The sequence below is a fragment of the Lynx canadensis genome, chromosome B3 (assembly GCF_007474595.2).
Source record: "Lynx canadensis isolate LIC74 chromosome B3, mLynCan4.pri.v2, whole genome shotgun sequence".
Lineage (NCBI taxonomy): Eukaryota > Metazoa > Chordata > Mammalia > Carnivora > Felidae > Lynx > Lynx canadensis.
The window spans coordinates 61,683,236-61,709,034 of NC_044308.2; the positions used below are offsets into that span (position 1 = coordinate 61,683,236).

Below are 25,799 nucleotides of genomic sequence, written 5' to 3' on the forward strand. Positions count from 1 at the left end.
GACTGCTGTTCCTATGGCCATGATCAGTAACATTAAGTTTTCTCCAAAACGGTCGCTTCATCTATTTTGCACTTTCACTGAATCCTAACATTAGATTCAACGTGAAACAAAACTAACACCGTGCAAGTCACTGGAATGAACTTTTGAGGCAGAGGGATGGGAAAGGACAAGAGGGTATTGTGTTAGAATTTGTATGACTGATTCCAGCTATTATTACTGCTTTGGGTCCTGTAGCATGCCATTAAATCTAAAAAGCGATATTCGTACCCTACAGACAAAGCAGTCACTGAGTCTTAAAAGATATGAAAAGCCGTGTAACAACAACTGGGTATAATATGTCACTGAGGCTGCACAGGCATGACGGGGTGGACAACTTAATATCATGCAATAAACACACAGCCTACTTTTAGAGGTCTTTTCTGTATTTAAAAAGCCAGGGAGTCAAGAATAGAAGTGGAATCCTACCTGGAGTGAATGGAAAGTGACTGAAGTAACAAAGCTGTGCCCAGAGACATACAGTACACACCCCTAGGATGTGAATGTCCCCACATCCTATGTCCAGGCAGCAGTAGAGCAAACATGCATTTGATAGTACAGATGTAAACCTGAATAAAGGAAACACGGTTTGGGATTTCAAACTTGAAGAAGGGGACTGAGTTCTATAAAATTCTTAGAAACACATGGACAAAATCAAGTTATTTTGTTTTAACCACAAGTATTTATTGATGGATCGAAGAATACAATTTTAATGGAACAGTAAGGCACAACTGTGGATTCAAACAGTTTGCTATACAGCCAAAAGGAGGAAAAAGCCATAAACTTAGGAACTTTAAATATGCAAGTCAAGGAGCCTCTGAAGTACCTCTCTAACAGACCAGTGTCAGAAAATTCTTCCCTTTTATACATTTCCTATAATACATCACTTGATCACAAAGTTAGACCGATACTTCATTAAGAATTTCTTAGTCATTTATACTTGAGTCATCCAGTCTGGCCATTCCTGTTTCCCACCCTTCCCAATCCCTTTGCAGCATTTCTGTTTTTAAGCAATTCCCTTCTTGGATAGCCTTCCAAAGCAAGGAAACAAGCAAGCAAGCAAGCAATCAATGAGTCAGAGAAAATCGGCCAAGGGCAGATATATAGACATAAAGACTCATAAACAGATGTTAGGATGACAACAGCCTGATTCAGACAGGTCGATACCAAGCTGGATAGGCAGAGAAGTTGCTCTGGCTCATGCAAAAGCCTGTAATGCCACTTCAGGTCGTGCCACTGGTGCCAGACTCCTTGTTTACAAGATATTAGTGGTTTACAAGAGGAGCTAGGAAGTCAACGTAACCAGGTAGCTAATAATAATACATTCAGTGCTTTAGACCTCTTTTAGGAGCCGACTATGGCTTCCAGCATTAATATTTGCCAACGGTAAAATTCAGAGAGAATTTTGTGCAAAACATCAAGACACTGAAGATAACCTTTAAATCTCTTGGACTGGGATGAATTAGGCACTTCCATTACACTAATCTTCCAGTTTGGAAATGTGAAATGAAAAACATTCCAGGGCACATAACACTGAGGCATAAACCATGCTGCAGAAGTGGAGACATACCAGGCTTTTAGAATGCCCAGGCTCCTTGTTCAAAAAGCCATGAGAAAGGCCCCAAGCATATTGGCAGAGCAGCCATTCTGGTGGTGATGATGCCCCCAAACTAAATAAACCTGCAGGCATATGGCTATTTTCTGAAGAGTCAACACTGTACTAACATGAGTAGCCACGTAGGTGTGTATATTGATAATCAGAGGCCAGAGGTAGAGCGACCTGGGCAAGCCACCTAGCACACTTGGCTCTACACCTCTCACCAAAGCCACTACCTTTCAAGAAGAACATCCCCAACCAACGGCCCTTTGATGACAGAGCAGAGTGCAGGGGACCAGAGATGATCATTTTTCTGAGAGAAATGTTGGTTATGGAAAACCTCCTGGAGAGGCAACATCCCAGAGACCCGTTTAAGAATGAAGATAGACAAAAACTGCCAGACCACTGCACTATCCTGCCAAGTGAGAAATACATTTAACAGGCATAGCTTAGGGTGCCAAGTAGAACAGAGGGACTGAAGCTTAAAGAAAAGCAGAGAGACTGAAAGACAAAGTGAATGATCTGTTGGGTGAGAGAGAAGTAGAAAGCGAGGGATGAAAAAAGATATAAAAAAAAGATGAAGGAGCATGCCAAAGCCTGGCTGGAGGGAAGGCAGCACGGTTTCATCTACATCCAGTGAAAGAGCTTTGCTGGTTGGTTCTTGGCAGGAGTCCCTCTCTCATTTTCTCAGACTGGATGGACATGTGGCATTCAGCAGCAAACCAGGGGAGATGGTATTTAGAAATGGAGATAACTGGCGAATGATACTGAACAGAAATAGACGGGTGTACCATTCTGTAATGCCCTGTTTATACACCAAAGGCAGGTTTGTGTTGACAGACCGTATTTGGGGTTCTCATGCAACAGCAGTAGTACTTTGGGAGAAGGCGGAATAATGGGGTGGAGGTGGGGCTGGTGGTGAGGAGGACTCTCAAATTCCAGTTCTTAAATACTCAAAAGCAAGAACAGTTTGGTCTCAGTCCTTTAGTGAAGAAATCGGATGCTCATTTTCTGTTCTACGTCCACCTTCTCCAAAACCTGGAAAAAACAAAACAAAACAAAGCCCAATTACAGTTATGCAGGTCAAAAGAGGAGATACTGTCCCAAGTTCTTATCTGAATGTTTTTCTCCCTCCCTCCTGTACAACAATTTTAAAACTTTTCAACATTTTCAAACCAAGAGGTGACTGACTGACCTTAACAAACTCTGTAAAAGAGATGGCGCTGTCCCCATCCTGATCAGCCTCCTGGATGGTCCTGTCTGCAATGCTGCCCAGCTGCTCATCTGAGATATTTACTCCGACCATCATACGTAGCACCTGCAAGACCAAAAGCCAGGAATTACAGGAGACTTGGGGGGTCAGGGGAACTCTTTTATGAAGATTAAAGGAAAATTCACTCCCACCCTCTTTTCCTTTGATGTCCTTAAATACAACGGCCAGAAAGCTGACACCCTTGTCTTCTCATCTAGGCCATTCTAGATAAAGATGTGAGCAGAACTCTTTGGCAAGGTCACTGGAAAGGAAGGCAAAGTTTCACTGGGGGAGAGTCGTTTGCATTCTGCTCTTCCCGTTCTTCCTGTCTGGAACATAAATATGATGCTTTGGTGGCATAGCAGCCATCTTGCGACTATGAGGTGAAAGTCGTATGTGCTATGCATGCCAGAGCAAGAATACAGAAGCCTGATTCCTGGACGTCACTCAGGTACAGCACCAACCCAGATAATCTATCCCAAGATTTCTTATTGCATGAGGCAAACTAGTTCCTTATTGGTTTAAGTCAGTTTGGTGGAGCTTTCTAGGAACCCCACATGAATGCAGTAGTCCTCTTTGAAGCAGCGGATTATATTAAACCAGCTATTTCTCAAGTATAACCAAGAAACATAAAGACCCTTGAAGGCTTAAATACTAAACCCTTCTTTTGAGAAAAATAACAAAAATATTTAACGGGCTATAGTAAAGAGAATTTGAACACTGTTTCACCAAATTTGTTTCACACATAACCAAGAACCCCCCTCCCCTCAATTCTTTAGGGCATAAATATACTCTGGAAATTGCTACTTTAAGCACAATAAGCAACCGTAGTGATATGAAACGAGGGACAGGGTGCTTTTGTGATGCCTCACATTACTGTAGTCAGCCACCTCTGTCTTCAGAGATAAGAGTTGAGCTTTTCCACAAGAAAGAAAGGCCTTCCAGCCCAGCTGTTCACAAGCCTTCCTTTCCCCCACCTCTTACATCCTTATCCAATCTCATGACACAGACTTTTAAAAGTAAATTACAGGATTTTCTGAAAAGAAAAAAAGAGCTGAAATATGGATTTGCATCAACACTGGTTATTTCTTTTCACAAACTGATTCTTGAAAATTGGAAAGTGTACGTTTGGGGTACAAATTGTACCCCAAATTGGGGTACATATTGAAGGATTAATAGAAAGAGGCAATCCTGGCAAAAATAATAAATGGACAAGTCATTTGCCATCTTCCCCGATCGTCTGTGGCTGACTAGACAAATTCATCCTCAAATAGCACCTTCTTCAGATCTGCATCCAATTATTCCTGAGGTGTTTTATTTTTAGAATTAGAAAACTGCATTGAGCATGTGTGCTCTGTGGGGATAGGAGTGGTGTTGTCTGAGGAATCACTCATACAATCTGTTCAAGAGGACAAGAGGGTCTAGAAGTGGCTTGATCCAGGTCCCAGCGACCAGTGGCCCATGTAGTCGTCCAGGCCTCTGTGCCCAGTCAGCTATCCACAGTGACACTGAGGGCTGTAGTTGGAAGTTCATTAGCAAACAGGGCTTTCATTATTCCCACTTGGTTAATATCTGCTAAGGTTTGTTGTATATTCCTTTCATCAGTGTAAAAAAGCTCCCTTCTATCTGTTTTTATGTCTTTTTTTTTAAATTTAATATGTAAAGGTTCATAAATTTGCATGTCATCCTTGCAGGGGCCATGCTAATTAATCTTCTCTGTATCATTCCAATTTTAGTATATGTGCTGCCAAAACGAGCACTTTCTATGACTTCTTAAAAAATCATGAATGAGGGTGCCTGGCTGGCTCAGTCAGTTGAGCATCTGACTCTCCATTTCAACTCTTGATTTAGGATCGGGTCTTGACCCCAGGGTTGTGGGGTCGAGTCCTGCACTGGGCTCTGCACTGAGGGTGGAGCCAGCTTGGGATTCTTTCTCTCTCCCTCTGCCCCTCTCCCCTGCTTGCGCTCTCTCTCTCTAAAATTTAAAAAAAAAAAGAGGGGGGAGGGATGCCTGGGTATCTCAGTCAGTTAAGTGTCTGACTCTTGATTTTGGGCTCAGGTCATGATCTCACGGTTTGTGAGATCGAGCCCCGCAATGGGCTCTGTGCTGACAGCATGGAGCCTGCTTGGAATTCCCCACCCCCCTCTCCCTCCCTCCCTCCCTCCATCCCTCCCTCCCATGTGTGCGTGCTCTCTCTCTTTCAAAATAAATAAATAAATTTTAAAATAAAAAAAAAGGATTTAGGGGTGCCTGGGTGGCTCAGTTGGTTAACTGTCCGACTTCAGCTTAGGCCATGATCTCACAGTTCATAAGTTTGAGCTCCATGTTGGGCTCTGTGCTGACAGCTTAAGCCTGGAGACTGCTTCAGATTCTGTGTCTCCCTTTCTCTTTGCCCCTCCCTGGCTCACGCTCTGTCTCTCTCCCTCTCAAAAATAAATAAATCAAAAAAAAAAAATTAAAAAAAATCATGAATGGATGATGAATTTTGTCAAATGCTTTTATTCTGTGGAAAAGACCCATTTTTCTTCTTTAATCTGTTAATATGGCAAAGTATATTAATTTTCTAATTAAAAAAATGTTTTTAATGTTTATTTTTGAAAGAGAGAGAAAAAGAGACAGAGAGTGAGCAGGGGAGGGGCAGAGAGAGAGGGAGACACAGAATCTGAAGCAGGCTCCAGGCTCTGATCTCTCAGCACAGAGCCCAATGTGGGGCCCGAACTCACAAACTGAGAGATAATGACCTGAGCCAAAGTCAGATGTTTAACAGACTGAGACACGCAGGCACCCCTTTTAATTTTCTAATTTTAAACTAACTTTGAATTTCTGATATAGACCCACCTTGGCCAGAATCCAATATCCTTTTTATACACTGCTGGATTTAATCTGCCAATATTTTGTTTAGGATTTTTACATCTATGTGAATGAAAGGGATTGTGCTGTAATTTTCTTTTCTTTTTTTAAAGTTTGTTTATTTATTTTGAGAGAGAGACAGCGAGAGAGAGGGAGGGAAGGGCAGAGAGAGACAGAGAACAAGAGAATCCCAAGCAGGCTCCGCCCTGTCAGCACAGAGCCTGACATGGGGCTTCAACTCCTGAACCATGAGATCATGACCTGAGCTGAAATCGAGAGTCAGATACTCAACTGACTGAGCCACTCAGGTATCCCTGTAATTTTCTTAAGCAGTCTTTATAAGGTTTTCACATCAAAGTTATGCTAGCCTCATAAAATGAGTAGAGCAACTATCTTTATTGCAGTATAATTGGTATACAATAAACTATACATATTTAAAACGTGCAATCTGTTAAGTTTTGACATATGTAGACACACATAAAACCATCACCACGATCAAGATAATGAACATATCTGTCATCTCCAAGAGTTCAACCAGGACTTTTTATAAAAATCATACTAGAAAACAACCACTCAGTCTTCCCCTAGGAGAAACTCACCACAAACTTTTAAATATCCACTGAATGAATAGTTACGAATTGCATATCACCAAATATTTTGGACATGGAAGTGTCCAGGAAGATGAAATTTGTTTTCTTCTCACTTTGGTAACATGTTCATATCCTCTTCCTGCTAGGGTAAAACTAGTTCTCTGTCATCTCGACAGCTCATGAACACATTTGTCCTCAAGTCAGTTTGGCCCTGAGGAACACTCTGGTGGCACTGACTGGCATTCTGGCCATATGATCTCCCCACTCCCTGCCTCTGGCTTTTTTAAAATCCTAATAATAGAAAATAAATCAACCCACCACTCCAAAAAATCTTTCTGGCAGCCAGATCTGGGCCACAGGATGAAAACATTCAACTATAGAGCAACTGCCTCTGCCTTTTCTCCTCAGAACTCAGAAGCCCATATATAGCAATTTTAAATAAACTCTTTTCATTGAAGAACGATATCCCCAACTCAAAAGCAAAGAACGTTAACATTGACCTGCAGACTGTTTTGAATTTTGTGCTCAGACATAGAAATATAGAAATACCTTGGGTTGGTCCTTAATTTGGCCTGAGTAATCTTCAGCTTAGAAGACTTCTCAGGACACTGAGTGAGTTCAGATTTACTTCAGGGTGAGTGGAAACCACTTTACTTTTTAGGTGTATCTAGAAATAGAGAAATCTCCTCATGGAAATTCCTGAATGTGTTAGCCTCCTAGAGTCCTCCAGATTCGTAAGTATTAAAGAAAAGAGAAAAGGAGAACTTTCTCCCCTCTAACTGTGTATTTAAGGAAGGCGGGGAGGGGAAAGGGAGGGCAATGCTAAGAGGATGAAATGCTAGTAGTCACTGCTAGTGCAAAGACAGGGAATTGTCTTCAGAAGCAACAAAAGACAGTGAGCAGGTGGCTCAGTGTACACTGGCCCAGCAATAGCTCCTTGACTGTTATGTCAAGGCCAAGGACAGACGAGACAGCAGCATTTACCCAAGTGTCATCAGAATTACCTGGATGTCAATAAGCTGACGTGACAATAACTCAACTATCTGACTTAGACCATCTCGCAGAGTTTAGCTCTGCTGGTCAGCACCCAAAAGACATTTAGTTAGCTTTTAAATAGCAGAGACATCTGTCTTTGAGAACTCAATGAGCCATTTCAAGTTTCCCCAGGTCATCTGGCTCTGACTTACAGTTAGGACAGGATTCTGCACCAGCAGGTGGCAAATAAATGCTTAGTGAAAGAAAGAACAATTCCTGCCCAAAAGAGTAAGCAGGCAGAGGCCCCAACAGTTGTTCGCATGCATGGCAGCTCTCCCACCTACCTGTAATAGCTCATCACGGGAAATCTTGTCATCTTTATCCAAATCATATAGTCGAAAAGCAACTGGTAGGGAAAAACAAAAAGTTACTGGAAATTCAGTAGTGTTTTGCCCCTTCTCAAGGAAGTAAATATGTAAAGGACGCTAGACAGAAATTTGACAACAAATAGTTTTTTAAGAGCAGTGGACATTACTTCTAGAGCTTTTAAAGACAAAACACTTAAGAAATTAAAATGCATCTCATGGGGCGCCTGGGTGGCGCAGTCGGTTAGGCGTCCGACTTCAGCCAGGTCACGATCTCACGGTCCGGGAGTTCGAGCCCCGCGTCAGGCTCTGGGCTGATGGCTCGGAGCCTGGAGCCTGTTTCCGATTCTGTGTCTCCCTCTCTCTCTGCCCCTCCCCCGTTCATGCTCTGTCTCTCTCTGTCCCAAAATAAATAAACGTTGAAAAAAAAAAATTAAAAAAAATAAATAAATAAAAAAATAAAATGCATCTCATAATTGATGGCATCCTAGCCTTGATAAAATATGTCCCTTCTTCAGGCAAATCAGAGAACTTAATAATAAAAAGAAACAATTGCGTGTCCTTTATCTTACCTTAGAATGTTTAAAAAACAAACAAGCCCATTAGTAGTTCTATACATGAGGTCATCTCACAAAACCCATGCACCGCTCACAGGGTGCCAGCCTTAGGTGCCACGCAGGCAAAGAAGCAGACTACACAAAACAGTGCTCTGGGAAAATGGCCACTTTGGGAAATTTGTGCCAAATTTCAAGTCACTGTCTTCCATGCTGGAGCCCTGAAAATAAAGAACTGCAGCTGCAAATAAAAATGCTGAGAATCTGATGGTCTCCTGGCCTTAACATGTTTCTCTCCTGTTAATAATAAATATGTTTTCTGGAAACTAGGATATGCAAGAGACAATTCATGTTGCTGAAGAGCTACCACTGCATGATTTTACTGGCACTATGAAAAATCACAATGAGGAGGTGACTGCCTTGTAATTATAGCTGAACGGAGTGCGGTTTTGAGGCTTGGATTCGCTTACAGTACGCCACTAACGTTTTTTGTTTTGGGTAGGGTGCTGTGAATACTAAAAAGCCAAAATCCGCTTCTCTAATTATTAAGATACAGATTTAGGTCTTGTCCTCAGCAGCTCATGAGCTAGTAGAGGAGAGCAACACACACTACTCACTTCACTACATTTGCAGTGTTATCATACATCTGAAATGCTGGGGAACAAAACGTATGGCACGTATGCCTTTCTGGTTCAGTAACATTTGAACATAGTCTTGAAAGACAGACAAATCTGATGACAGATGGCATTCTAGGCAGAGCTCACACTAGGTACAAAGGCATGAGAACCCGGATGAGTATCTACAAATTTAAACATCACCCCTCCTCCACTCCTTACCCCTACTGCTGCCAAAAGGAGGCGAGTCCACTAAACGTTAAAAAATTTTAGAAAAATCTAACCTGCTTGTTATAAGGTACATATTAGAATTCTAGAGGAGAGGGGCGCCTGGCTGGTTCAGTTGGGAGAGCATGCGACTCTTGACCTCAGGATTGTTGAGTTCGAACCCCACATTGGGTGTGGACATAACTGAAATAAATAAACTTTTAAAAAATTCTAGAGGGGGATGGGGCGCCTGGGTGGCGCAGTCGGTTAGGCGTCCGACTTTAGCCAGGTCACGATCTCGCGGTCCGTGAGTTCGAGCCCCGCGTCGGGCTCTGGGCTGATGGCTCAGAGCCTGGAGCCTGTTTCTGATTCTGTGTCTCCCTCTCTCTCTGCCCCTCCCCCGTTCATGCTCTGTCTCTCTCTGTCGCAAAAATAAATAAACGTTGAAAAAAAAAATTCTAGAGGGGGAAATAACTGGGAAAGACTTTCTCTGATGTGTTTTCTCTTAATTTGGTTAGTTGATTAACTATCTTTACCAAATTTGAGAATTTATATGCTTAGGAGGTTACTATTTTTTTTAATTAAAAAATTGTTTTTAATGCTTATTTATTTTTTTAATTTTTTTTTGAGAGAGAGAGAAAGAGAGGGACTAAGTGCGAGCGGGGGAGGGGGAGAGAGACAGGGAGACACAATCTGAAGCAGGCTACAGGGCACAGACCCCAACGTGGGGCCCGAACTCGTGAACCACGACATCATGACCTGAGCCAAAGTTGGCCACCCAAGTGACTGAGCCACCAAGGTGCCCCATGGAGGTTTCGATTCCAAAGGAAAGGAGACCAAGATCATTAGTATTCCTAAAGGAATATCTGTTTAAAATATTCCCCAAAGTGAAAACACAGACACACACATACCCCTGTACATGCTGTCAAGTTTCTAAAATACATCAAATGTGTTACCTATTAAGCAATCTTCAGGATGATTTCAGAAGGGAAATCTATATATAACCCATATATAGTTATGCTATATAACCCATAATAACTTTCAGAATTTTTTTAAACAACATTTGTTTCTTTTTTAAAACAACCATTAATTTTCATTTTTTAAAAAGTAATCTCCATGCCCAATGTGGGGCTCCAACTCATGACCTTGAGATCAAGAGTCGCATGTTCTACTGACTGAGCCAGCCAGAATTTTTTAATCAGGTACCTGTTATAAACACACCCCTTTCGGGGCACCTGGGTGGCTCAGTCGGTTGAGCATCCAGCTTTGGCTCAGGTCATGATCTCATGGTTTGTGAGTTTGAGCCTGGCATCGGGCTCACTGCTGTCAGCACAGAACTGGCTTCAGATCCTGTCTCTCCCTCTCTCTGCTCCCTTCCTGCTCGCGCTCTCTCTCCCTCTCTCAAAGATAAGTAAACATTAAAAAAAAAAACAACCCACCCCTTTCTGCCAAGGTATTTACAGAAGCTAGAACTGTTAATTCTTTTTTTTTTTTTAATTTTTTTTTTCAACGTTTATTTATTTTTGGGACAGAGAGAGACAGAGCATGAACGGGGGAGGAGCAGAGAGAGAGGGAGACACAGAATCGGAAACAGGCTCCAGGCTCCGAGCCATCAGCCCAGAGCCTGACGCGGGGCTCGAACTCCCGGACCGCGAGATCGTGACCTGGCTGAAGTCGGACGCTTAACCGACTGCGCCACCCAGGCGCCCCGAACTGTTAATTCTTAAAACCTAGCTGCCAAGGACTGAAGGTTTCTATCCCCCCAATCCCGACCAAAATTCCTATGTTAGAACCCTCAATCCCCAATGTGATGCTACTAGGAGGTGGGGCCTTTGGGAGGTAATTAGGGTTAGATCAGGTCATGAGGGCGGGGCCCTTGTGATGGAATTAATGCACTTATAAAAGGAGGAGACAGGGAATCTCTCCTTCTGTCTGTCTCCACCTCTTTCCCCATGTGAGAATAGGGCAAGAAAAAGGGAGCCCCTTCTGGGTGAATCAGGACACTCGCCAAAGAACCTGACTATGCTGGCCCCCTGTTCTCAGACTTCTAGCCTCCAGAAATGTGAGAAATGTCTGTTTAAGCCACCCAGTCCATGGTATTCTATTACAGCAGCCTGAGCAGACTAAGACATCAGGTAAATTCAGAGATTACCTGAAAGGACCTTTCAGAAAAAAAAATGCAGCAATAGTAGTTATTTCTTAACTGACTTGGATTCCAATCAGGCAGTTCTGGCCCTGAACCAGCAAACACATATTTCCCAAGATAACAAATGATCAAATGCGCAAATGACCGAGCCTTTTTGTTAACAATGCTCTATTTTCTCTTCTCATCTCTCCCTCTCTTTCTCTCTTTTTTAATTAAGTAGGCTTCATGCCCAGTGCAGAGCCCAACACAGGGCCTGAACTCACGACCCTGAGATCAAGACCCAGGACGCTTAACTGAGTCACCCAGGCACCCTTCCTCTTGTCATCTCTCTTTCATCTCCCTATTCTTGGTCCTGTGATTTGGACTCCCCTAATCTTGAGCTGTCCATGGCTTTAATCTAGTTCCATGGCTTTAAATGCTTTCTAGCGCTCATGATTCCCAAATGTGCAATTTCAGCTTCAACCTCTCCTCTGAGCTCCTGACATGGATGTCAAAGCAATATGGTGGGGTGCCTGGGTGGCTCAGTTAGTTAAGCGTCAGAGTCTTGATTGCAGCTCATGATCTCACCATTCTTGAGTTCAAGCCCCATGTCAGGCTCTTTGCTGACAGGGGAGAGCCTGCTTGGGATTCTCTCTCTTTGTCCCTCTCCCACTTCTCAAAATAAATAAATAAATTTAAAAATGACACTTTAAACAGTGCTGGGCACATAGTAGGAGCTCAATAAATGTCACCTCCCTACCATTACCTCTCTGCCCTCCTTTCTCACCACTCACTTCTTTCTTGGGACAGCTGCTTTGTTCTCTGAACAGATCAAGTACTCATGGACCCTACTTGTTCCCTGTGCCTAGAGCTCTCTTGTTCTCTGCATGGCTGGTTCATTCTTAGCTCAGAGAGGCTTTCACTCACCACTCCTTGTATGCAGTGACATTCCCTATCACTTTTTCATCTCACTTATTCATTTCCTTCACAGAACCTGCCACAGTCATAAAGTCAAAAGATTTATTTCTTCGTCTGTCTTTTCCCATGTATAGTCTGACTCCCTTATGAGATCATAGCTCTATGAAAGCAAAGACCTTATCTGATTTATGCATCATTGTATCATAGACCTAAATTAGTACCTGGCAAACAGCACTTGCTCCAATATTTGCTTAATGAAAAAATCAAATGAATGATTTTAGTCAAATCTTTACTTTTTAATCATTGATTCTTCTTTCTTTTTCTTTCTTTCTTTCTTTCTTTCTTTCTTTCTTTCTTTCTTTCTTTCTTTCCTTTCTTTCTTTTAATGTTTATTTTTGTGAGACAGACAGATCATGAGTGGGAGAGGGGCAGACAGACGGAGACACAGAATCTGAAGCAGGCTCCAGGCTCTGAGCTGTCAGCACAGAGCCTGACGCGGGGCTCAAACCTATGAACCATGAGATTATGACCTGAGCTGAAGTCATGTGACTTAATCGACTGAGCCACCCAGGTGCCCAATTCTTCTTTTTTTAAAAAAAGGCTTTGGTAAAATATACATAAAATTTACTATTTTGACCCTTTTACAATGTACAGTTAAGTACATTCACATTGTTGTGTGACCATCACCACTATCTACTCCAGAATTTTTTCATCTTCCTCATGAAACTCTGATCCATTAAACAATAACTTTCCATTTCCCTCTATCCCTAGCTTGACAACTTTTTCTCTATGACTTTGGGCTACTCTAGGAGCCTCACCTAAGAAGAATCAAACAATATTTATCCTTTTGACTTTTTTTTTTTAAGCATAAGTAGATTCATCCAAGTAGCATGTGGCAGAATCTCCTTTTTTGAGGCCAAATAATGTTCCATTGTGTGTATACAATGCATTTTGTGTACCCTTTCATCTGTTGGTGAACATTTGGGTTGCTTCTACCTTTTAGCTATTGTGAATATGCTGTTCACTATTTCTTCTTGGCCACTTTCCCTAATTCCACTTTACCAATACTCCTATCATCCAAATAAAATAGCTTCACGCAGACAACTTACTTCCCTTCCCACATCATTCATTATGAAATCACTAGGAGGCCGGGGTGGCTCAGTCGGTTGAACATCCAACTTTGGCTCAGGTCATGATCTCATGGTTCCGTGACCTTGAGCCCTACGTAAGGCTCACTGCTTTAAGCACAGAGCCTGCTTTGGATCCTCTGTGCCCCTTCCCCGCTCATACTGTCTCTCTCAAAAATAAATAAAACATTTAAAAAAAGAAATAATAAAAATTAAAAAACGAAATCTTTTAAGAAGACAATTAGAACATCAACAGGGAAGTTTATAAACCTCTCTCCTACCTACCACACCCTGGACCACCACAAGGTGGGGTGAACCTTTCATGTAGGACATTACAACCTCACTGATCTGAAGAGGAGATAGAGCAATTAGTAACCTTTCCCAAAAGACAGACAGAGCAGTAGTACTATGTGTGCTTAGGTATAGTTCAGCCTTGGGGGTTTCCCTTGACATTCTTTCACTGCAGCATAAGAAAGAAATAAGACAAAGTGTGCTCTCAGAGCTCCTGTTCTGTGTAAAAGATGGATCGTAACCAAACTTGGTTCCAGAAACTCATATTTTAAAGTAATACACCTCCTATGGAAGGGAAATGTGTCTTAGTGGCAAATATATCGCTAGATATACAATGTTCAGTTGCTCTCAGTCTACACCAGGAAGCGCCATCTTGCTGCTTTCATAGCTCTGTGGGAAATTCAGAGAAAACCAATATATAAACATAAGTAGACATCCAGGACTCTCCTATAGGTTTGGTTTCATCGATCTAATTACATGAATGTGATCTCAACAGATAGGCTGCAACAGAATTCTTTATTTTTTTTTATTTTTTATTATTCTATCTCATCCTAAAGTTTGCCATTTCTGTGGCATTCAGATCTTCCTCCTTCCTAACAGACTCTCATCTACAGCTGTCTGTCTCATTTCCATGAGATGTGAACAGGGAAACACATAGCCTAGTTGTTGAAAGCCATCATATGACCATGAGGAGCCATGCCTTTGGATGAAGCAGATCCTAAGGATGGCAAAGTAGAGCAACAGAAAAAACACAATAAACTCTGACACTTGCCTCCCCTGACTTGTAAAGTGAGATAATACATTTAACTTATTGTCCAATCCAGATGAGTCAGCTAAAGGTATCCTAACTGATACACCAAGTAACTTCCAAATATGTTTGGAATATTTTCTTTGGGGTCAGTGTGAACTAATGTACTTAGACCACAGCAATTTATAAAGGAAATAAACTACAAAGAAAGGACTCTGTAGATGTGTTGCATAAAATATCTGGATCAAGCTATGGGAATCCAAAGCTAATGAACTGCAGTTTTTTTCTCTTCTTACTATTATCTGCTTGCTGAGTAAAAGGTCTATAAGGCAGAAATTTTACCACAAGGGGTTCAATTTGCTTTACGTACTTATCTGTTTCTTCTATTGCGGTAAAATACACATAGAATTTACCATCTTAACCATTTTTAAATGTACAGTTCAGTGGCATTAAATACATTCACATTGTATAATCATCACAACCACCCATCCCTGTAACTCTCTTCATCTTGTAAAACTGAAACCCTACACCTTTATTGTTTTTTTAAAATGTTTATTTCTTTTTGAGAGAGAGCGCAAGAGCACACGCAGGGGAGGGGCAGAGAGAGGGAGACAGAGGATCTGAACTGGGCTCTACACTGACAGCAGAGAGCCTGATGCAGGGTTCAAACTCATGAACCATGAGATCATGACCTGAACCGAAGTAGGACGCTTAACCAACTGAGCCACCCAGGCACCCCCGTATACCTTTAAATAATAACTCCCCATTCTCCCTTCCCCCTATCCCTAGCAACCACCATTATATTTTCTGTCTTTAAGATTTTGACTACCTCTAAGTCCTCATAGAAGTAGAATCATACAGCATCTTTTCATGAGTAGCATTATGCCTCAAGTGGTATAATGTTGTAGAATATTTCAATTTTCTTCCTTTTCCAGGCTGAATAATATTCCCATGTATTTATATAGCACATTTTTGCCTACCCATTCATTCTTGGACGGACACTTGAGTTGTTTTCTCATTTTAGCTATTGTGAATAATGCTAAGAACATGACTGCCTGTACAACCATCTCTCCAAGATCTTGCCTTCGATTCTTTTGGATATATACCTGGAAGTGGAAGTGCTAAATCATATGGTAATTCTATTTTTAATTTTTTGAGGAACCACCATGCTGTTTTCCATAGTGGCTACACCATATTACATTCCTGCCAACAGTGGACAAGGGTTCCAATTCCTCTGTATCCTTGTCAACACTTGTTATGTTCTGTTTTTATTTGTTTTTTGATAGTACCCATCCTAATGGGTATAAGATAGTATCTCATTATAGTTTTTGTTTGCATTTCTCTAATAATTAGTGATGTTGAACATCAACATCATGTGTTCGTGGGCCATCTACAAAGCCTGATGTGAAGCTCAAAGTCATGAACCGTGAGATCATGACCTGAGCCAAAACCAAGAGTCAGACACTTAAGCTGAGCCAGCCTGGTGCCCCCAATTTCTCTAATTTTTTAAATGTTTATTTATTTGTTTTGAGAGAGAGAGAGAGAGAGTCAAGCAGGAAGGGGCAGACAGAGAGAGGGAGACACAGAATCCAAAGCAGGTTCCAGGCTCTGAGCTGTCAGTACAGAGCCTGGTGACGAGCTCGAACCCACGGACTGCAAGATCATGGCCTGAGCCGAAATCTGACACCCAACCGACTGAGCCACCCAGGTGCCCCAGATATAGCCCTTAAAACATTCATTTTATGAGATTTAGCCCAACATTTTTCAGGTTATCAGTATCTCTTCTGGCTCTGATTCTGTGGTGTCTTGTATTCATTATGCCTACAAGTTTACAGTCAACCAGAAACTTGATATATTTGCTTATTTCAGATTCAATGAAAGTCACTGATGAACAACAAAAAGCGAAAAGAGCCCTGCAGCAGACCACTGGGAACCTCTTTCTGGTCTGACACATAATCATACCTTTTGGGTATTCTAACCTACTGCTCCATTGTATACAACAAAATACTGACAAAGACTTTATTAAGTGTTTTTCTAAAATCTATTTTACATTAACAAATGCCATGAAAGAAATACACAAAGAGAAACATGTGGAATGTGTTTCTCTATTGCTTTCACCAATGTACTGTTGGCTGTTTTTTCTTTTTTTTCTTACTTAGAGTAGAGACTCACAGGAAGTTACAAAAAAAAATACATAGGAAGGTCCCATATACTTTTCACCAGCGTTCCCTGATGTTTAATATCTTGCGTTAACTATAACATACCATCAGAATCAAGAAATCGACAGTGGTACAATCCACAGAGCTCACTCAGATTTCACTGTGTGTGTGTGTGTGTGTGTGTGTGTGTGTGTGTGTGTGTGTGTAGTTCTGTGCAATTTTATCCACCTATGTAGTTTTGTGTAACCATCACCACAGTCAAGATACAGAGCTGTCTGAAACAGATTCACAAATACAGAGACAAAATAGTAGCTGCCAGAAGGGAGGTGGGTGAGGAGATGAGCAACAGGTGAAGGGGATCAAAAAGTACAAACTTCTAGTTATAAGTCACAGGGATGTAAAGCACAGCACAGGGAAAATGATCAGTAATAATTGTAATAACTTTGTATGGTGACAGATGGTAACCACACTTATTGTGGTGAGCATTTCATAAAGTATGCCATGCATACATATGACATTATGCATTTGACATAAATGTCAAATCACTATGTGGTACACCTGAAACTAATATATTGTATGTCACCTATACTTCAATAATAAAAAAGATAGACAGCTCTAATGTTACACAGCCTCTAATGTTACATCCTGTTATTTAATATATAATACAGAAGCACATAAGCCTACATATTTGACTTTATGCATTCAAAACTATTCTGAGATAGCGTCAGTAGGATTCACCAGACCGCCAAAGGAATTCATGACTTGAAAAAACTATAGCCCATGCTAGAGAGGGAATTCAGGTAAAAGGTTTGTGTTAGGTCCGATGACCTTTAAAGTCTCCTCTAATCCTGGATTAGAAAAGCAAGCATAGTTTCGTGGAGCACAGAATGTCTCTTAACTGTCTTCTCCTTAACCAACTCACTTGATTCATGGACGCTCCCCTTCCCTCTGCAAACTGTCCGAATAGATGGGGTGGCTCACTGCATACTCATAGCTAATGGGCAACACCTGAGTGTCTACTCCACCAGCTGAAATGGATGGTCACCAAGAGTCAGATGTATCCACTGCCCTAAAACTGTGCTATGTGTACTTAATTTAATAAAACTATATAATAAATACAAAGTGAAACATGTACGTGGAAACAAAGTTATTGTTTTTACAAAAATTAGATTACTTCTGAAAGGCTCAAAATTAAGTTACTGAAAAAAACAACAACAACTGCTGCTAAGCTAAGTGTGGCAGAACAACTGTAAAAGATTAAGGAAAAAATGTAAACACCAGAAAGATTCTATTTGTGGAGTGCTTTACAAGTATCTTTAAATTCTCTTTCCACTTGAAAGAAACTGCAACCAGAAACCCCAGACTATACATTATGGATGTGCTTTATACAAAAACATCACACGACTCCCATCTGCAGACTTTTATGAAAACAAAACAAAAAGTCTTAGTTCTTCATCAAAAGATTGGGCAGTGAATGTGTTTTCAAATATTTTAAGGTAAAATAAAATGTTAAATCATGTATACTCTTCTATGATTCCATGCCATAGCTGGCTTTTTCAATTATTGATCAAGTCCTGGTCTGACCACATTGAATAAGAAATTTTCTATTATGCTAATGCCAGAATCAGGCAAACATGTACTAAATATACGCTGAAACTTAAAAATAAATTGTTTTTTGATGTTTATTTTTGAAGTAGAGAGAGACAGAGCGTGAGCAGGAGAGAGGCAGAAAGAGAGGGAGACACAGAATCCGAAGCAGGCTCCAGGCTCTGAGCTGTCAGCAGAGCCATGAGATCATGACCTGAGCCGAAGTTGGACACTTAACCGAATGAGCCACCCAAGCACCCCTATGCTGAAATTCTTAAAACGTTAAGACATAGGCTTTGTCTCAAGTAGTATTTAGTCTTGAAAGGAGAAATGGGAATTCACTAACAAACATAAAGTATTCCATAAATTTGAGAACAACTCATTAGAGTTCTATTTTCTTCTATACTGTTTTGTTTGTACTTAAGTTTTCTGCTCTTCAGTAAGGTACCCGATATTGTGGTAAAGAAGAATAGTATTTTGCTATTTTGGTTCAAAAATCTTTCCTGTCCTATATAACAACATTTATTTCAGTGCTTCTGAAACTCTTTACCAAGACAGGAGTGAAGTTATAGTCCTATAGCCAGGGAGATCTGAGGATGTAGCCCAAAGGCCATAAATTAAAAGTTTCAGTTTCAATTACCCATGTTTCATTTTTCGTTTCTTTTTTTTTCTTCTTAAGTAATCTCTATGCCCAACATGGGGCTGGAACTCATGACTCTAATATCAAGAGTCACACATCTACTGACTGAACCAGCCAGGTGCTCTGCACCTTTCAAATGTATGTCAATTTGGCATTATATTCTATGATTTATCTATATTTATTTCCATATTAAAAACCCTTTTATTTTACTATAAATCAATAAAATCCAATATAAACTTGATGGGCCCCATTTATTCTGTGGCTTCAAAGACCTCTCTGAATACCACTGTACACTCTTGCAAGAAAAGCTTGGGCTCATCAATGCAATACAATCTCAATTTCAACTTACGTTGAATGAAAAGAGAAATTCAATTTCAATTTCTGGAGAAGTGTTGTAAGGGATTGGGCAATACCATACATGAGCCAACAAGGGCAGAGGGAAATATAACAAGTGTCCAAGGAAAGGAGGCAAGAGGCATGGGGACAAAAGTTAAATCTTGCACTAAGACAGCTGTCTACCCCTACTCCTACCCCAGTAGCAACCAAATTCTAAGATAGGCTGAGGACTGCCATTCTTCCTTACAGGTGGGGCTGGGTTTTATTCACTGTTGTTGCTCTAGCACTTACACACTGCCTGGCACATGGTAAGCATTCTATGAATTTTAAGGATAATATCAGCAGCTAACTCTTACTGCCGGGCACTATTTGAAGTACCTGACATATTACAATTCATTTTATCATTACAACATCCCTATGTGAAATCCCGTAACATCCCATTTTACAGAAGAGGAAACCAAAGCCCAAAGTTTTTAAGTCATTTGCCCAAAATCACATGGCCAAAAAGGGGTAGAGCTGAGATTCAAACCCAGTCAGTTTAATTTCAGGGTCTGAGCTCTTCATCACTATACTCTTGTAAATGCTTCTTCAATGAATGAATGAGTAAATACATGATTTGTAAGAAATGAAAGCAAATATTTTAAGGCAGAAAACTTTATCTCCTTACAGTGCAGTTTGTTGCTTCGGCTATTGAGTGGTTCTGGTCCATTCACATCTTTGCTCTTTTCATTATCCTCAATGGGTCGAAAATGAGCCAAAGTTCTCATGAATCCACGGAAGTTTACCTGGTCCTCTCTGATTGGGAAATGGAACAAACAGAATACCATGTCAATCGGGGTAATTCTTTCCTAGGAATTCAATATGCTGGCAACAGTTTTAGCTAGAGTGGCCTTAAAGTCCGTTTAACGAGGTCTTTCCCCATATGCATGATTCTTTAGGATTCATAAAATACCTTTATTAAGCATCAACCCAACCTTGTGAGATAGGTATTATTTTTCCCACATTATAAATAATTAACCAGACTTGGAGAGGTAACTGAATTTAGCAGGGTCAGAGTCATCTACTGATGTTTCTTGTATCTCTTTTCCCAAGGAGGATTTTGAGTAGCACCAAGGCTACACTATCAGGCAAGCCAGGACTTGAACTCACTGCTGTAGTGGGTTTACAGTGAGCAGTAAATTAGCCATGTCAACCCAATGACTCCCCAGCCACCTATCGTGTTTCCCCTGAAATCACATACACCTATACCACATATTTTAAGGTTAAGGCATATTATGGAAAAGCAACTTCTAAAATAAATATTTTGTTATAAAAGCAATAAATACATTTTTGGAAATTTGGAGGGAAAATAGAAGGAAAAATACCATTCCTAGCTCTATCAATCAATTATAATCATTAATATATTTTCTTCCATTTATTTTTCTATGCATTCTGGATAATTGTGTACATACTGTATGCATACACAATTTACTATCCTGTTTTAAACTTTTAAGCATGTCTCCAATCAACATAAACACTTTGAAACATTTTAAATGTCTGCAAAGTAATTGTGTTACTTGTCATGATTTTATTATTCCCTCATAACTGGATAGATTTTTTTTCCCCATTTCTCATGATTATGTTTGGAATACTCATATATAAAGCTTTTCTGGTACTTACAATTAGAGAAAATTAATCATGCCACAGGCAAATCAGTAACCCTATGAGAAATAATTGTAGGGGTGCCTGAGTCTAAATTATGGTTGAGCGTCCGACTTTGGCTCAGGTCATAATATCGCAGTTCTTGAGTTAAAGTCCTGCACTGGGCTGTCTGCTGTCAGCGTGGAGCCGGCTTCAGATCCTCTGTCCCCCCCATGCCCCTCCAGCATGCGTGCTCTCTCTCAAAAATGAATGAACATTGGGGCGCCTGGGTGGCTCAGTAGGTTAAGCGTCCGACTTCGGCTCAGGTCACGATCTTGTGGTCCGTGAGCTGGAGCCCCGCGTCGGGCTCTGTGCCGACGGCTCAGAGCCTGGAGCCTGTTTCAGATTCTGTGTCTCCCTCTCTCTCTGACCCTCCCCCGTTCACGCTCTGTCTCTCTCTGTCTCAAAAATAAATAAACATTAAAAAAATTAAAAAAAAAAATGAACATTTAAAATAAACTTATAAAAAGAAGAAAGAATTCTAAAACTTGAACGATGTTATTTATTTATTTATTTATATTTTAGAGAGAAAGAGAGAGTGTGCACACACAAACAAGGGAGGGGCAGAAGGAAAGGGAGACAGAATCTTAACCAGGGTCCATGCTCAGCAGGGAGCCTGATGCAGGGCTGGATCCCATGACCCTGGGATCATGACCTGAGCTGAAATCAAGAGTGGGACACCTAACCAACTGAGGCATCCCATTGCCCCCAATATTCTTTAATTAAAGGAGAATATCCAATGTGATATGGTTACTTATCTAAGGTAGTCATGGAAAGAATAGGTTGTCTGGTTCCTGTGGCTACCTAAAAGTAAATCCCACTCTTTTCTTGCCCCATTGAATAGTTGTCATACGTCAAGTCTCTCAAGTGCCAGGCAGAAACACGCTGATCAGACTGTCTAAGGATGGAGTTCAAAAGCTAGCTCATGAGCTCAATGTACTCAAAAGAATGACCATTAGTTTTTCAAGTTAGCTATATATTGCTAATGGAGCAGTATCTCATAAAAAAACATAAGATCTAAGGAATCAAGTAATATGGAATAAGATTTGAGTTATATGCCAAAACAAACAGGTTAATAAGTACATATATTATTGACATATGACTCAAAGGTTAAAGGAAACTAAATACTAATGCTCCATTTTCAAATCTCATTAAAGGGGCGCCTGGGTGGCTCAGTCGGTTAAGCGTCCGACTTCAGCTCAGGTCACGATCTCGCGGTCCGTGAGTTCGAGCCCCGCGTCGGGCTCTGAGCTGATGGCTCAGGGCCTGGAGCCTGCTTCCGATTCTGTGTCTCCCTTTCTCTCTGCCCCTCCCCCATTCATGCTCTGTCTCTCTCTGTCTCAAAAATAAATAAACGTTAAAAAAATTAAAAAAAAAAAAATCTCATTAAAAAAAAATTCCACTTGCGTAAGAATAGAGAAGAAACAAAAAACCCAGAAACCAAATCTCTGTATCTTATTAACAGCAAGAAGCAGAAGAGAAGCTTGTTAAGAGCTTAGTGGTGTAGCCCAGTGTGGGCCTCAATTTCCTCATGTGCACCTGCCTACTGTCTCTAGCAGAATGTTGCATAGGATGGCAGCCAATACTGTAGTCACAACAAAGGTGGTTGGGCCTTATAAAACAGCTTCCCAAGAACCGCTTCTTCAAATAATCAATGGTCACCATGGAACTCTGAAAAAATTGTTGGCAAAATGATTCTACTAGGCTTACTTTTCATTCCAAAATGTTTGGATACAAAGCACAGTTGTGAAAGTTATCTCTGGACAGGGTCAATGTTCGGTATGGACTTTAGAGGAAGTGGAAAAAAATGCAAGAATTCAGCACAAAAACCACACCTGAAACAAACAGGGTAATTTCTCAGGGAGAGAAAAAGGAGAAAATGAAGACAGGCAGGAGATTCTTCATGGTCAACATGAATCTGAAGAGAGCAGGTCTCAGTTTGATTAGATTCGTGTCCTCAAATAAACTAGCTGCTAGTCTTTCCCCTCTGTTACTCAAATGTACTAAATGCCCAACTTCACAACTTGCAAATTCCTTTGCTCCCAGTCCAGAGTTCTAAAATTTCCTCTCCAGGTATTTTATCTGATAGTATCCTCACTGACACTTAGTCTCATTATTAAGAAACTGGCAACAGCTGAACTTCTTAAAGTCCTTTTGGGTCATACAGATAAGTTACAAGGAACCAGGAAGAAATTGTTAAAGAGATTACTTAAAACAATACATAATAAGCTTTATTCAGAAAAAAGTACCTAATCAGATGGATAAATATTTACCCAGTACTTTGATGGCAGTGTATTAAGTAGTGAAGCATATCAAAAGCCGTTAGACCAACCTAAATCTATTTGACAAACTGTGTGTGGTGGAGAGAACTGCATCCTTAGCCAATGTTGTAAAAGAAAAATAAAGGCTGTGAAAATGTTCCACATTAAAGGAGGCCAAAGAGACATGACAACAGACCCAGAGTGGATCGTGTATTGGAGTGGGGGTGGGGGGGAGTGCTATAAAGGATATAAAAATTGGCATATGATTGATCTATTGAGATAAAATAGGCAATGGGAGAAACAGGTGAAGATGGTCAAAGGGTACAAACTTCCAGTTATAAAATGAATAAGTTCTGGGGATGTAACGCATAGCATGGTGAGAATAGGTAACAGTATTATATTGTATACTTCAAAGTTGCTAAGAGAATAGATTATAAAAGTTCTCATTACACAAAAACAGTCCCTATGTGAGGTGATAAATAGATGAACTAACTTTATTGTGATAATCATTTTTCAATATATACATATATAAAATCACTGTGCTGTACATCTTAAACTTATTCAATGTTTAAATTTTTTTTTTTCAACGTTTATTTATTTTTGGGACGGAGAGAGACAGAGCATGAACGGGGGAGGGGAAGAGAGAGAGGGAGACACAGAATCGGAAACAGGCTCCAGGCTCTGAGCCATCAGCCCAGAGCCCGACGCGGGGCTCGAACTCATGGACCGCGAGATCGTGACCTGGCTGAAGTCGGACGCTTAACCGACTGCGCCACCCAGGCGCCCCAAACTTATTCAATGTTTATATGACAATTATATTTCAAAAAAGCTGGAAAAAAGAATAAAATACATAATATTTTATACTAATTCCAGCAGCTGATAGGTGCTGTAGGTATAAATTACACATAAGATTTCAAAGACTTAATATTAAAAAAATATAATGTATTAATTTAAAAATATTGATTATATATCGTATGATAATATTTTAAATATATTGGTTAAATAAAGTATATATTAATGAAGTTAATTTAACTTGTTTATTTTTTATTTTATGTGGGTACTAGAAAATGTCTAATTACATATGCGATTTGATTATATTTTCATTGGCTTGAACTGAGAGAACACATGCAAATGAGGCAAAATGTTAACAATGTAACAACAGATAAGTCTGGGAGTTCTTTGTATTATTTTCAATTTTTACAAATTTCTATAAATTTGAAATTATTTCCAAATACAAGTTTAAAAAATTTTAGTTTTACATTAAAGATAAACATAGATTAAAGACAGAAGTTTGAAAACAGGCTTATATACCTATTTGAAATTTAAAAATGGGAAGGAGGGTAGAAGAGAAGAGATCTTCTAGATATGACTAAGTTAAGGATGCCCAGTATAATCAAGAGGATCACGGATCTGAGATGACCCAACCAATATCATTATTTCAGATTAGCCTCAGAAAGGAAGCCCAACAACTGCAGGGACTCACCCCTCCGGAAAGAAGGCATTGATGATCCGGTCCCCCAGTGGGTTGATGGCAAGTTCTGGAATCCGTTGGAAATCTTCCCGGCTGCCAAGAGAATCACCTTGAGTTAGAGATTATTGGCCCTTAGCAGGAACTCCTTTAGTCATGCCAGAGTACAACCTAGCAAGATCATTACCTCATGGAATTTACTTCTGTGGCAAATTATACCAAATAACTGCAAAGAATTGCACTTTAGTAGCTGCCAAGTGTTTCTCACACCAACTCAGGAGTGGAAGAGGCCAGATTTGACTATGCCACATTCCAGTGAATTCAGCACACAAGTTACGTCAATAAACCAACTGACGAACAAATACTGAGCTGTCCCTGTAAATCATTCTTTGAACATTACCATTTTGTACTTGTTTATTAGGTATGGAGAGTGAACAGCAACGCAAAGTATTAAACAACACAGAGTCTGTGGGAGGTAGCAAAAATTCTGTACTCTCGGTGAGATCTACAGCACCTGTGAAAGGCAAGGAATTCTTAGGCAGTGTCCAAGGAAAGAATAAAATGTGACAACTAACTGATTTTCATACTTCCTTGCTCCGATTCTGGCTCTTCTTCCATTTCTCCTACCGACTCAGAGCTAGAGAAGTATTTAAGTTTCGAACCTGGCAAGGGCAATCATCTTCTCACAGCTTGGAAGTTACACTGAAGTGAGTATTATTAGCTGCCATTCACTATATACACATCATGTGTCACTCTGTTTATACACATTATCTCGTTTCTTCAAGGCGTTTTACCTGTACCCTTTTAGAGCTGAGGAAATTGAGAGTCAGTGAGATAAAGTAACTTGCCCTGTGCTACTGAAGTAGTAAGTGGCAGAACCAGGATTTAAATCTAAGTCCCTATGTCAAAGCACATGCTCTTTTTCTTAAAAAACACACACTTCTTTCCCATATTAAACTTGCTGAAAGAAAGGTGCTCTCCCCAAAAATGTTCAATAAGTATTTTCTAAAAACTTCTTAGCTGATATCCTGTGCCAAGAACATAAAGCTGTCTAGAACATATCTGTGCTGTATTCCTCAAAAATATGAATGTCATGAAGGACAGGGAAAGGCAGAGGATTGTTCCAGATTATAGGGGACTAAAGAAATGTATAACTGAACTCAATGCATGATCCTTAACTAGGAAAAACATTACTATGAAGGATATTACTAAACCAATAGGTAAAAATGGAATACAGGCCATACAGAACATGGAATTACATAATAGTACTATATCAAAATGCTTAATTTCTTGACTTTGACATGAGAATGTCCTTGCAATAGGAAATACACACTGAAGTATGTGGCAAAATGTTAACTGCTAAATCTGAGTATCAGGTATGTGAAAGTTCTTTGCATTATTCTTGGAACTTTCCTGTA

The 25,799-nt window shown here is 40.3% G+C and overlaps 1 protein-coding gene and 1 non-coding gene across 4 annotated transcripts in view; both read right to left on the bottom strand.

The window, feature by feature from the left end:
- Positions 1-698: 698 nt before the first annotated feature.
- The window catches only part of CHP1 (calcineurin like EF-hand protein 1), a 44,634-nt gene continuing 19,533 nt past the window's right edge, over positions 699-25,799 (bottom strand). For 2 of the 3 annotated variants that reach the window (XM_030318452.1, XM_030318454.2), the window contains 5 exons: positions 24,397-24,477; positions 19,640-19,767; positions 7,646-7,707; positions 2,829-2,951; positions 699-2,671 (listed from right to left, as the gene is read on the bottom strand). In XM_030318452.1, coding sequence (XP_030174312.1) covers positions 2,618-2,671; positions 2,829-2,951; positions 7,646-7,707; positions 19,640-19,767; positions 24,397-24,477 — 448 coding nt within the window. In that variant the 3' untranslated portion in view covers positions 699-2,617. Of the gene's footprint in view, positions 2,672-2,828; positions 2,952-7,645; positions 7,708-19,639; positions 19,768-24,396; positions 24,478-25,799 lie in introns of those variants that run through there. The other variant, XM_030318453.1, reaches the window with a different exon arrangement.
- On the bottom strand, positions 4,537-4,645 carry LOC115517339. The gene has a single exon (XR_003969803.1). It is a non-coding gene; the product is annotated as a U6 spliceosomal RNA (small nuclear RNA).